The 12,429-nt window shown below is 43.3% G+C and overlaps 1 protein-coding gene across 1 annotated transcript in view; it reads left to right on the forward strand.

The window, feature by feature from the left end:
• The window catches only part of tdrd12 (tudor domain containing 12), a 52,993-nt gene that overhangs the window by 17,224 nt on the left and 23,340 nt on the right, over positions 1 to 12,429 (forward strand). The window contains exons 14-20 of the mRNA XM_063197874.1: positions 194 to 295; positions 577 to 640; positions 1,641 to 1,748; positions 2,807 to 2,992; positions 4,244 to 4,397; positions 6,579 to 6,706; positions 7,611 to 7,802. Of these exons, the coding sequence (XP_063053944.1) occupies positions 194 to 295; positions 577 to 640; positions 1,641 to 1,748; positions 2,807 to 2,992; positions 4,244 to 4,397; positions 6,579 to 6,706; positions 7,611 to 7,802 (934 nt within the window). The remainder of the gene's footprint in view (positions 1 to 193; positions 296 to 576; positions 641 to 1,640; positions 1,749 to 2,806; positions 2,993 to 4,243; positions 4,398 to 6,578; positions 6,707 to 7,610; positions 7,803 to 12,429) is intronic.

Below are 12,429 nucleotides of genomic sequence, written 5' to 3' on the forward strand. Positions count from 1 at the left end.
GTAAGGACCTAGTAGACCTTAGCATTTGCTTAGTACATGCCTTACAAGTTACTTATGCAGGCATTAACAATGTATGTATTAGCGCTAATAGATGTATCCCTAAAATAAAGTGTTACCGAAGTAATTTAGGTGACTACCCAAATGTTACTGCTGTTGAAATTAAACATATATTGTGATTTTTTTGTCCTTAAAGGTTATCTGCGGATGACTCTGGTGGCCCCCGTGTTCGCGACTGGAGCATGGGTGAGCTGAAGCACAAGAAGCCCAGAACGGAGGATGAGCGCATGGCTTCTCGGTAAGTCCACAACACTTCATGCGCTTCAGGTGGTCAACATTTTCCAAAATAGTAACAATTTAAAGTAATTATAACAGCTACATTTTTATTTTATTTATTTTTTTTAAAAAGAAAAAAGATTAATTCTGAGCAACATTTAACACTGCTGACAAAATGCAGAATTCAGACTTCCGTGGGTTGTTGTAGTTGTGTGTGTGTTGTAAAGTAGTTGTGTGTGTGTGTGCGTGTGTGTGTTTTTGCGAGCAATTGGGCAAGGCAGTAAAGGGTGTTTGTGTCTGCAGCTTGATGGAGTATCTCAACCCTGGCCCACTGAATGTAAAGGAGGAGGCGGACGACGACGTGCTGGTAAGCAGTTTAATACCTGCGCAAGAGCTATCTCGCCGCAGGAGCTGTCTCACCTCACGCGTCACACTTAACTTTGGAAAGGAGGTCACTTGCGCTCTAGCTTTCTTGGTGCTCATAGTCTGGGACTGTATTTAGTTTGGAGCAAGCTGGTCCACTTCAAAGGAGACTGGGCCAAGGACGACTGGATCACACAGGATAAGTTTTTCTTATTTCAGCTAGTGAGAGCATGACTAACGTTTCGACGCAGTGCGTCTTCATCAGAGTCAGAGTCTTTTTGCGTCGAAACGTTAGTCATGCTCGCACCACAATAAAATCAGAAAAACGTATCCTGTGTGCTCCAGTCGTCCTTGGCCCAGTCTCCTTTGAAGTGGACCAGCTTGCTCCACACTTTTAACTTTGTTAAGCGTTTTGGAAATGTAGGAAGACCTCTTGATAGTATCAACTATACTCTTCAATGATGTTTATATTAGTCAATCAACTTTTAGTCGTTTGCATGTCTCACTGGTAACTTTAATCTGCTTTTGTTAGTGTTTTCTTTTTCTGGTGCTGCAACCTCCCTGTCTCCATGACTAAGTTCTCTTTGGTGGAGACTAAAGCGGCGTACACACACATTGCTAGCTTCTCGCTTGCTCGCCTACTTGCCACTCTTTCATGGAACGTTCGCTGGAAGTTCCCGTGGCTTTAACTGCCAATGAACAGGCGAGAAGTACCGAACCCTGCATTCCAATTGGTTACTCGCTTACTCGCCTCGCTCGAAGATAAGATATTTTCAACTCGGGATCCGCCCACATCGCATCGCTTGTACAGTACTCGCCTGCTAGTCTCGCTGGAACACATTGACATTCTGTTGACTTCATTTGCCAAGCGAGTAACTAGCAGCGACGTGTGTGTACGGCCCTTAATAAGAAACCACTCAACCTTGGTTTGTGTTGTATTTCAAATTTGTGGTATTCCTTATGGTCATTTGTCCTCCTGATGACCTCTGCTATCCCCCCTGAAGGTCGTTCCTGTGGTCCCTAAAAGAGATGGCGTCCTGCTTCATTCTTCTGCTGCTGTTGATGCCTGGCACAGCCTGGCTCAGTCTTCTCTCTCCAAGTACTTCAAAAGGGTAATGTCCTGCTTTTTGTCGTACTGGCTTGTGGACTGTTTTACTCAGAAACAGTGACCTCAATGTACTGTACCCATCAGAATGGTGGATGAGCTTAACAACTAGCAGATTTAACTCACAGACTATTCAAATCAGTATTTGTCAGATCGTATTGTTTAACAGGGTTTATTACGGTGAAATATACTGCTAGTGCATAGTTAATTTGTAAGGCTGGATTTTTTTAGAGCTGTTTTATGTTGTTACCGTGTTGAGCCCTCCCCAACAACTCAACACAAAACTCGATACACAGACAAAGTGTTGTGAGTGGAAGAAAGAGTCAGGACACATTCATGGCCAAGCTACAAATGATGCCTTTTCATGTTGATGACTGAGCTACGATTATCCCTTTTTGCTGCGACACTAGACCCGTCCAACCCACCAGGCGAAATTATTACATTACATTACATTGCACTTAGCTGACGTTGTATCCAAAGCGACTTACAGTTATTTAGGTACAGGGTATTGGTTACCGGTCCTGGAGCAACGTGGGGTCAGGTGCCTTGCTCAAGGGTGTTTCAGCCATGGATGAAGGTGCTGGTAAGGGTGGGATTTTAACCGGCAGCCCTCTGATCCAAAGGCTAGCGCTGAGCCATGGCTGCCCCAGCGAAATAACTCTTTTCTGCTGCTGCAGTTGGTCTCCTCTACTGTATCTTACCTGCTGCAGTTGGTCTCCTCTACTGTATCTTACTTGCTAGTCCAGTGGTTCTCAAAGTGTGGTCCATGTGATACCTCAAGTGGTCCACAGGGGATTTTATTCAAATACAGTCAGCATTTCCAAGAGAAGCTTGTGTAGGCTATATTTTTAATGCTATAAAGTAAACATATCTAAACTAGATCTGTAACGTATGTATATAAAAAAAATAAGCAACCTAAATGTGAAGTTGCAATGCATAAAACTTGTAGCAAGAGTTGGCCTATCATATCAATTCACAAGTGGTCCCTGCTCAAAACAATGTCAAAAAGTGGTCCTAGGTCTGAAAAAGTTTGAGAAACCCTGTACTAGTCTCTTTTGTCTGCAGTACCTGAAGGGGAGAAAGGAGCCTGTGATTGACGTAGGGCTGCGGTACTGCTGGCCCCCGGTGCTGCGAGGCAGCAACACGCTGATCGTGGCGCACGCCGCCCAGGACCCGCTCGTCTACCTGCCGCCGCTCATCACCCTCATGCAGAACACCTCCGACCTCAGCTCCCGCGCCAGACACTCCACGGTGAGATGCCAATGCCGAGCAGGCTGCTTTGCTGGCCATGCCAGAGTTACATAGAGACGTGGAGCAGGGAGTCATCCAACTTTTAATCAAACCTGGATTGACTACCGTAATCAATTGGGCCATCTTCCGTGGAAGAAAAACTTAAGTGTTCAATGACTTATGTGATCAATGTGTAATGAGTAGGTCTAATATGTTATGTACCGGTAAACAGAACATAGTTTGGTTTCAAGAACGTTCTGGCTGTGAAATGAACGATGTTACTGTAAATAAGAATGACTGGCTACCACCATTTTTGTATCCACCTTTCACTCCACCTTTTGGTAAACCACCTTTTTTTTTAATTATGCAAATCTCGCTTTTCTGAAGGGTTTGTTAACCATTTACAGGCCACTGCTTATTGGTCAAATGTCAATCGTGATGTCACTATCTGTGTGAGCCTGATTTCTCCTGATTAATTTCATATAACCCACTTGGGTGTACACCCTTGTAGAGAGACATGGCAGGGGCACTTGTGATGGGTGTGCAAGTAACTGGAAGTGATCAAATATAGCCACTTGCCTCTAAAGCATTTACGGCATCCACTTCGCTCCACTTCGGTCATGATGATTGGTGGGTGCGCAACCTTTACAGGTCTGTGGTTGGGCACCTCCATGCATCCAATGCCCGTCTTCCATATAGCTTTCTGATTAACTGTAAGTCAGACAATAGCGTGGCACGTAATTGGCTGAGTAAACTGTCGGCGGAAACGACTCCATCTTTGTAGCTGAAAAATGCATTCAATTTTGGCTGAATTCACTAGCTTAGCATTTCCCATTGAAATGACTGGAGGCGGGACTTGTTCACTCGCTCCAGTTCTTATACTACTTCCATGGTCACTTGCCCTATAAAGGGTAGAGACTTGGCTGCTGGCGGGCTGACTGCCGTCTTGTGTTGTGTCGTCCTGTGTGTGTCTCAGCTGCAGGGTTGATAGTATTCAGGCTCCATGCCTGATTTCAGGCTTGACCGAGTTTGCAAAAATAAAAACATTGATAATAATCAGCCATTAGGTTATTTTTTATCTCAGAACGTGTTACAGATTCAGTGTTTTCTTCTACTATCAGGTTTGAATAATGGTCATACACAGGCTATTAAATGTTTGACTAATGTGTCAAAATAGGCCTACGTTACGTCACCATGCAGTATCTTGTCGTCGTCGTTAAAGCAGCAGAAAAAGTTCAGGCTCAGGATTTGTTTTCACCATCACCCCTGCAGCTGTCGGGAGTGATCCTGTGCCCAGGCTGGGAGAAGGCGAACTCGGTGCTGGATCTCCTGGAGACCAGCCACACGGCCAACGACCTGAAGCCCACCATGGTGCTGCTGGGGCAGAAGGAGGAGGAGATCAGGGCCTTCAAGCTCCAGAACAACTGTGAGGCTCCATGCTCTCTCTCTTTCGATCTCGCTCTCTTGCGCTCTCCCTCTCTCTCTCTCTCTCTCTCTCTCTCTCTCTCTCTCTCTAACGTTTAACATTCTTAACATTTTTTTTTTTTCCTGGGTTCTTCTGGTTGGCAGACCGTACTTCATCACCCTGGACAGATAGGTTGTGAATTGCAGCTTTGATATTGATTTTGATAGATAATGTACAATATATATTTTTATTTATCAGATTTTTTTGGTGAATAAAATGTAGGCTTGTAACTGTACCAAACTGTTGGAAACAGCCGTTCGGTATGGTATAGTGCTGTACTGGGTGAGTACAGTCTCAATCAGTTTATTGTGTTTTGACACTCTGCCACTACATGTGCAGTGGCTCTTTAACCCATTGTGTCCTGGAGCGACATATACGCTGCATTCAGGTTCTTGAGATTTGAGCTGTTTTATTAAAAATGTGGGTATGTTAGAGCAGATTAATACATGGAACACAGTCATAATAAAGTGGTCTATGTGCACAAATTGATTTTCCTGCCCAAAAAATATGAAGATTTAGTAGACTTTAACTTAACATGGTGTAAGAACCCAAAACGTAATAACTGCCCATAACGTAATAACTGCCCATAACGTAATAATTTTGGCCCATTTGAAACGTAATAAAGGCCATAACGTAATAACTTGCCCATAGCGTAATAACACTTTCCTACTAGGGCTGTAACGATATTGTATCGAACCGAGAAATCCTGATACACAGAGTCACGATACTGTATCGTGATACAAGGAGCCAGTATCGTGATATACCCTTTCAAAGTTTTGACACACATCAGTCCAGAAAACTACCACATGATATGAAGTGATGGTGCTTCCAAGCTTCAAATCATCATAACATAATATTTGGAAAAATGTAAATTATTTGTAGCCTCTTGTAACCTATTCTACCCACAATCTGTCATAGTTTTATTCATAAATTTATTTTATAACTTTGGCAAATGAGAAATCGTGGGGTGTATCGAACCGTAGGTCAAAAATAGGGATACGAACCGAATCGTGAGTTGAGAGTATCGTTACAGCCCTATTCCCTACCCATAACGTAATAACTTATTACGTTATGGGCAGGTTATTACGTTACTGTCTATAGCGAAGGGGTGTAGAGTTGCCCAGCCGGGACTCAAACTCGAATCTTCTGGGGTAGTAAACTGGGGCTCTGACCGCTACACCAAAGAGCCAGGCTCGTTGGTGTGAGAGTCAGAACACAGCCACAACCCTAGTGCTGGTCACTCCATCACACTGGCCTTACACTAAAAAAAAGCGTTGATAGTAACAATGCCAATAACGTAACAACTGCAAAGCACCGTAATAATTTGGGCCCATTTGAAACGTAATGAAGCCAATAACTTGCCAATAACATAATAACATTTCTCTACCAATAACGTAATAACATTCTGCTAATAACGTAATGAGGTAAGACAAATGATGACCTGATACAATAACTAAAAAAAGCTTTCATACCTTATCTTAAAAAATGACTTAATATTTCCTCCTTAAGAGAGGGTTGACCAAATCTGCTGTCTGCCTGCATTATTATCCTACGTTATTGGCAGGTTATTCAGAGGTATGAATGCACTTTACTATTTTAATGTTCATATTTCGCCTCACCTCTATCCAGTATTGTCACAACACATAACAGTGACTGGATTTTAATCTGTTATCCTTTGCATTTCCCACGTATGAAATCAAATTGTCTCACTACTAAGTTTTTAGTTATTATAATAATGACAAACACATAGGCCTACATAGTCTCAATTTCATCAGTAAAATAGCTTTTTTAGTGTAAGGCCAATATCGTAATAACCTGCCCATAACGTAATAACTTATTACGTTATGGGTAGATAAGTGTCATTACGTTATGGGCGAGTTATTACGTTATGGCCTTTATTACGTTTCAAATAGACCCAAATTATTACGTTATGGGCAGTTATTACGTTATGGGCAGTTATTACGTTTTGGGTTCTTACACATGGTAAATGTTTTTTTGTTTTTTTTTTGCTGATTGAAAGGAATTTCAGTTTTTAATTTTAAACATTTTTATTTTATTGTGGTTATTTTCCATTTTCCAAATTCAAATTACCTCTGCTCTATTCTATTCCATTGTCTTTCCTCCTGGTCTCTGTTGATGCAGGTCGGCTGCTGGTGACGACGCCCTTCACGCTGCTGCGCCTTCTAGAAGCCCACTGCTCTCTCTTCCTCCACCTCAGTCACCTGGTCCTGGATGAGGTGGACAAGCTGTATACCCGCGCACCTCAACAGGTTAGAATAGAGGGCTGTATGGGCAGGGCTCGAGTTGTAGGGGGATGAGAGGGATGCCATCCCCCCCAACAATAAAAGTGGTTAAAAAAAAAAAAAAATCATCCCCCTCTAAAACAGGCCTCCCTTCTTCACATATTGTGTTAAAATTGCACTTTTAACAACTACATTTTTTAAATCGGATCGGTTGGCAGGTGCCAGTTTCAAGTCCTGGCTTGATTGTAGGTGATCAGGTGATCTTAGAGATGTAGAGAACGAAAGAGGTGAGGTTGATCTGGTACATGGCAGTAGAGAGCGAAAGAGGTGAGGCTGATCTGGTACATGGCAGTAGAGAAGTTTTCATTGTGCGGATCGCATGTTCCATTTTTGTTTGTTTTAAACCGAACCCCCATTTAAAAACTTTGGATGTGTGTGACCTTGATTTTCTGGAACTATATTCAAATGAGAGATGGCCATGAAGGCAACAGCCAAAACGATTGTCTGTTTTCTGCTTCTTAAAACATCTTCTGAAAATAAATGTAACTAAAAGACATTTAAAGAGTGCAATCTCTCCTTCCCGTGCTGTTAATTCGTTGGAGACATTGCCATGAGGGAGCATGGTGTGTGTCAGTGAAGGTCCAGTTGATTGTTCCAGAAAGAAATCAGTGTCCTCTTGTCATTGGTCCTCCTCTTGTGATTGTTTCTTGTACAACCCAAGTTGTGATAGGCCACCGCTCATCTGTTTAGAAGGTGCAGGATTCAGTAGAAATTTCTGCATAAAAAGAAGACAATCCGCACACTTCTTGTACAACCCCCAACCCTGTAACTTTGTTTTTCAACTTGAAAAAAAGAAAAAATCCAGCATCCTAGTTTAACCTTTGGATGTCTTCTCATTTCTCCGTGCTCTGCTCTGCTCCTTGTGCATCAGATGGAGGAGGTGCTGAGGCATTTCCGTGACGTGGTGAGCAGTCCTCCCGGCTCCCAGACCCCCAAGCAGCTGGTTGCCGTGGGCAGCAGCTGGAGCGCGGGCATGGAGGGGCTGCTGACCGGCTACATGTGGGACCCCTCCGTCATCATCACCGTGCCCCAGGAGGCTGCCCTGTACGGGGGCGTGCACCAGGTCAGCAAGCTGCACACTACACAAGTGGTTCCCAACCTTTTTAATCCTGTGTACCCCATAAGCAATTTTGTCATATGATGAGTACCCCACTCACTCATGCTCTATACAGGGTTCCCACGGGTCCTGGAATTTCTGGAATATCATGGAATTTCATAAAAGTTTGTTCAGTCATGGAAAGTCATGGAATTTTAAGGGGCTGGCTATACGGGAATGATTTTCTATGCCAGTGACAACGTTCCCCTGGACTAACCATATGAAACCCACCAGAAACGTGGCACAAAACGAGTTTTTTGAATAATGGGTTCCAGAGTGCGAAAATCGAGTAACGCAGGCGTTTGCGTTGCCATTGTTCCAGGCGAAACGGATTTGTTTACATCTGCGTCACAGCCACATGGCCAAAAACAGTGAGGTATCTTCACAGTGACCACTAGCTTTGCGCACAACATTAATTCCATGCACAATGGCATCATCAGACAACTGTTTGTGTGGACTGTGGAGACTCTTTCATTTCTACCACGGTCAATATTTTACGTTTCAAACTGCCCAGTGTGGGTCACTCGTGTTCAAAATCTTTAAAAAAAAAACCCTGACTAACACGAAGCAAAGCTTCATATTATCTTTTAACTGCGCACCCAAACAGTTATCAGCAATGCATATTTGCAGGGCTCTAAATTAACTTTTTCCACCACCAGCCAATTTGGCTAGTGGACATTTTTTCTTACCAGCCAAACAGAAGTTCAACTAGCCATTTTTTTTATCTCGCCAAAATAAACTATGCATTAGGCTAGTTTTTTTTTACTATTATTATGGTCATTTTGTACAACTATTTCTACAACACAGATACACTATAGGCCTGCATAGGCTAGCCTACTATATGCCTACATAATAAGCATATTATAGGCTATATATTTTTCAATTATTTTTTAACTTCTGCTTTATTTTTTACGTTCATTACTTAGGCCAATCAATTTTGTTCAATTCCTCTGAAAACAGCTGAATCACATCACACAAGCCACTCACATAACAGACCTTTAACATACAGTAACCAAGCACACAGCCAAACCACTGTAGCAACCACACAGAAGAGATGAGAGGAAAAGGAGGGGAGAGAGGAGGAGTTCTTCTCTACCACGCGCAACAAAATGACAAGAAGCCTAGTTTAACTAAAAGTAAATAATATCTCGGGAATCTTCGCTTCCTTTGTTACTTCCACAACTTCGTCGTTGGTTGCTTTTTTTGTCTTTAAGGGCCGTACACACACGTCGCTGCTAGTTACTCGCTCAGCGAATGAACTCAATAGAATGTCAATGTGTCCCAGCGAGACTCGCAGGAGAGTAGGCGAGTACTGTACAAGCGATGCGATGTGGGCGGATTCCGAGTTGAAAATATTTTATCTTCGAGCGAGGCGAGTAAGCGAGTAACCAATTGGAATGCAGAGTTCGGTACTTCTCGGCTGTCCATTGGCAGTTAAAGCCGCGGGAACCTTCAGCGAACGTTCCATGAAAGAGTGGCGAGTAGGCGAGCAAGCGAAATGCTAGCTTTGTGTGTGTACGCCGCTTTACGATGGCGTGGGCTTTCCAACTTAGTTGCGCCAGGACTCGGAACATTTCAGAAGACAACTGAACTGACAGCTACGGTCACACTACTCTGAGAGTCAGCTCTCCTCCTCTGCCCTTGTCGCTATTTCGTTCCACAACCACTCACTTTACTAGCATTCACCAACACACAGAACCTTGCTCTAACCCCCGACACATTCTCATCACTCGCACAAAACATAGTCTACAGAACAGAAGTAGCTCTATGCATAATCTGCGTCCTGTTATTGAAACGGTCAGGGCCTCGCTGCTTCAAAAATGCAGCCTGTTACAGCAAGGTTCATATAGTAATAATAGCAGTAGTGACGTTAAAAAGGGTTGTAGCGAAAGCGACGAGAGCATAGGAGGAGAGCTGCCTGTCAGAATAGTGTGAGCGCAGCTTAGCTGACAGAAGGCTGGTCGTCTGAAATGTTTTCAATCCTGGCGCGCGCAATAGCATGGAGTTGCCGCTCTCTGCACTGGAAAGCCCACGGTGGGAGGCTACGTCGTGACGCTAGGGTCCATGGGTAATGTAGGAAATCTCGCCGTCTAACGTTCGTCAGAGCAGCGGTTTACTGTTCATAATTTACTGTACTCGGGCGATACTAGCCAAATTGGCGGGTAGGTATTTTTTTCTACTAGCCAAAATTATTTTTCACCCGTGTTTGGCGGGTTGGCGTGTGTTAATTTAGAGCCCTGATATTATGTATATGTCACTAGTTGAAACAGGCGTAATGGGCAGAAAGAGAAGGAGAAGCGGTGAGTGCGCAGCAGCCTCCAGAGGAGGGAGAAATACCTGCCCGGTATTGGTATTCAACACCTTAGTTTAAACTTCTCAAATTTAAAAAAAGCAGCATAAAGTGTAGAACACAATCAACAGATGCCTAAATGGCAATGATTCACTACTCTAGTCACTCCACAAGCTACACAAGGTGCCACATGCGCAAAGCTGGTAGCCTATTTTTCCACGTAGCACTCACTTCAGCATAATGAAAAATAACAACTATGCGATGCTGGTTTTGAAAATAAGTCGGCTAGCAGCAAATGCTAGTACACATGTTGGGATAAGAAATTCCTTTAGTAACTTGACATGCTCCTCCTGCATACAAAACATCATACTTAACTAATGAAAGGAGTAAAGACATCAGACTTACAACTTCGTGAGGGCCAACCAGTTATGTAGACTGTAAACTCCCTGGTGATTGTTCTAATGTCTTCCAAAATATTCCAGAAGTTGCAGCATGCATGCTTATTCTTGTAAGAGCAACTTTGTCACGAAGCATGGTGCTAAGCAGCATGATTCAGTACAGTCTGTTGTTGTATCTAACTTGTCTCTGTGGCATCTAGTAATGTTCAATTATGCAGCTTGCACATTCTGATATTCTGAACCTGCTATGTACGCGCTTGCGGAGAGTAAAGCGCATAATAAAACCGTCTTTCGCTTTTTACAAAGGGGGGAAATAACGCTATTTTTTGTTAAACTATCCTTCGCTTAAAATGGACATAACTTCGGAATGGGAGAGGCTAGAAATGTATCGTTTTTAGTAATAAAAAGCTAAGATCTTCAGCTTTTAAACAAGCCATGGCATATGTCTGTAGATCGAAAACAAAATTTGCTGGGTCTGTTAAAAAAATGTGAACCTTTCTGGCACTGTCACTGGTCTAAGGTCCCTGCGTGACATTCTCAACAACTTCACATAAAGAAATGTGTATTCTGAAGTAAGCCTGTCGTTCTCATTAGGACCCGAACTTTTCACTGAAACATGCTGTGTGGTTGCAACTTCAAAAAAACCCGCGTTGCGGTGTCATCTGGCCGAGGTCTAAAATTTTGCATGCACTGTCATGGAATATCGTGGAATTTTCTTAACAGATGTGTGAAAGCAGAAACTTTTTTGTTTAGTGTATAACATTGTTTCTTACTGATTATACTGAAACGCTTCGCCAGAAACAGTTTGGTTTTGCGCTGTTATATGCAACATTCTAGAATGCAGTGAACCGATTGTCTGGCGGTGGCTGAGCGTCGACTCTAGGGTTGAAGATAATCTTCATTTTTCACACTTTTTTAACGTAATTTCTTTATTGAAGTGGTCATGGAAATTCTGTTTTTTGGGTCTGGAAAGTCATGGAAAATCATGGAATTTTATATATGAATTAGAGTGGGAACCCTGTCTATATCTGTTCGTCTATCCCAATGTGACTACACTCCATATATTTGTCATTATTACATTTTATTTATTATTACATTTTTACCCCCTGAGGTGTGCTTGCGTACCCCTAGTGGTACATGTACACCCCTGGTTGGGAAACACTGCACTACACTACAGGGCAATTAGCCTTTCGCAAAACCCCTCCCACAAACAGCCGCCCACCAATCCGAGCTCAGCAACGGTAACTAAGGAGTATAGAACTTGACGGAGGTCCGTCAAAAACTTGCGATTTCATAAAACGTGTGCCTATGGCACCGTCACGGTCCGACACCATCTGAAGATTGATAGGACCTCGTTTTTTCACTTTGCCCCAGGAGGCAGCCCTGTACGGGGGAGTGCACCAGGTCAGGCCCCTACACAATAGCCTGATTATCATCGACTTGCAAATCTCTTCGAGACTTGGTCTGACCAAGACCATAATAATGACCATTTTCCAAACGGTATTTCTCAAATGGCCTCCTTTGGTTTGCTAATGGTTGTTTGCTTCCCAACGAAGTGAGAGGAGTTCCCGTATTTGCGGGAACTCAGAAAGCATACCTGCCGACCATTACGCATTTTGTGTAGCGGATACAGATTTTGACATCAAACTACGGCGCAGTTACTTCAAAATACGGGAAAAACCAATAGCAAAGTGTGTTCACGGGCCCTTATAAATTTCTCTGTAGACTTGCAACCAGACAGAGCCGTAGACATGGCTCTGCTTGCAATTGTCTCGCGCTGGCCTTTCCATTGGCCAGCAACGTGTGGGGGGGAATATTGACCAATCAGAGCGCTAGTTTAGAGGTTGTGCTGCGCTCCTCTCGAGTCGAGGCATCAGCTGCCGATAGAACGTTTGCTTCGAAATCA

The sequence above is a fragment of the Engraulis encrasicolus genome, chromosome 4, assembly GCF_034702125.1.
Source record: "Engraulis encrasicolus isolate BLACKSEA-1 chromosome 4, IST_EnEncr_1.0, whole genome shotgun sequence".
Classification (NCBI taxonomy): domain Eukaryota; kingdom Metazoa; phylum Chordata; class Actinopteri; order Clupeiformes; family Engraulidae; genus Engraulis; species Engraulis encrasicolus.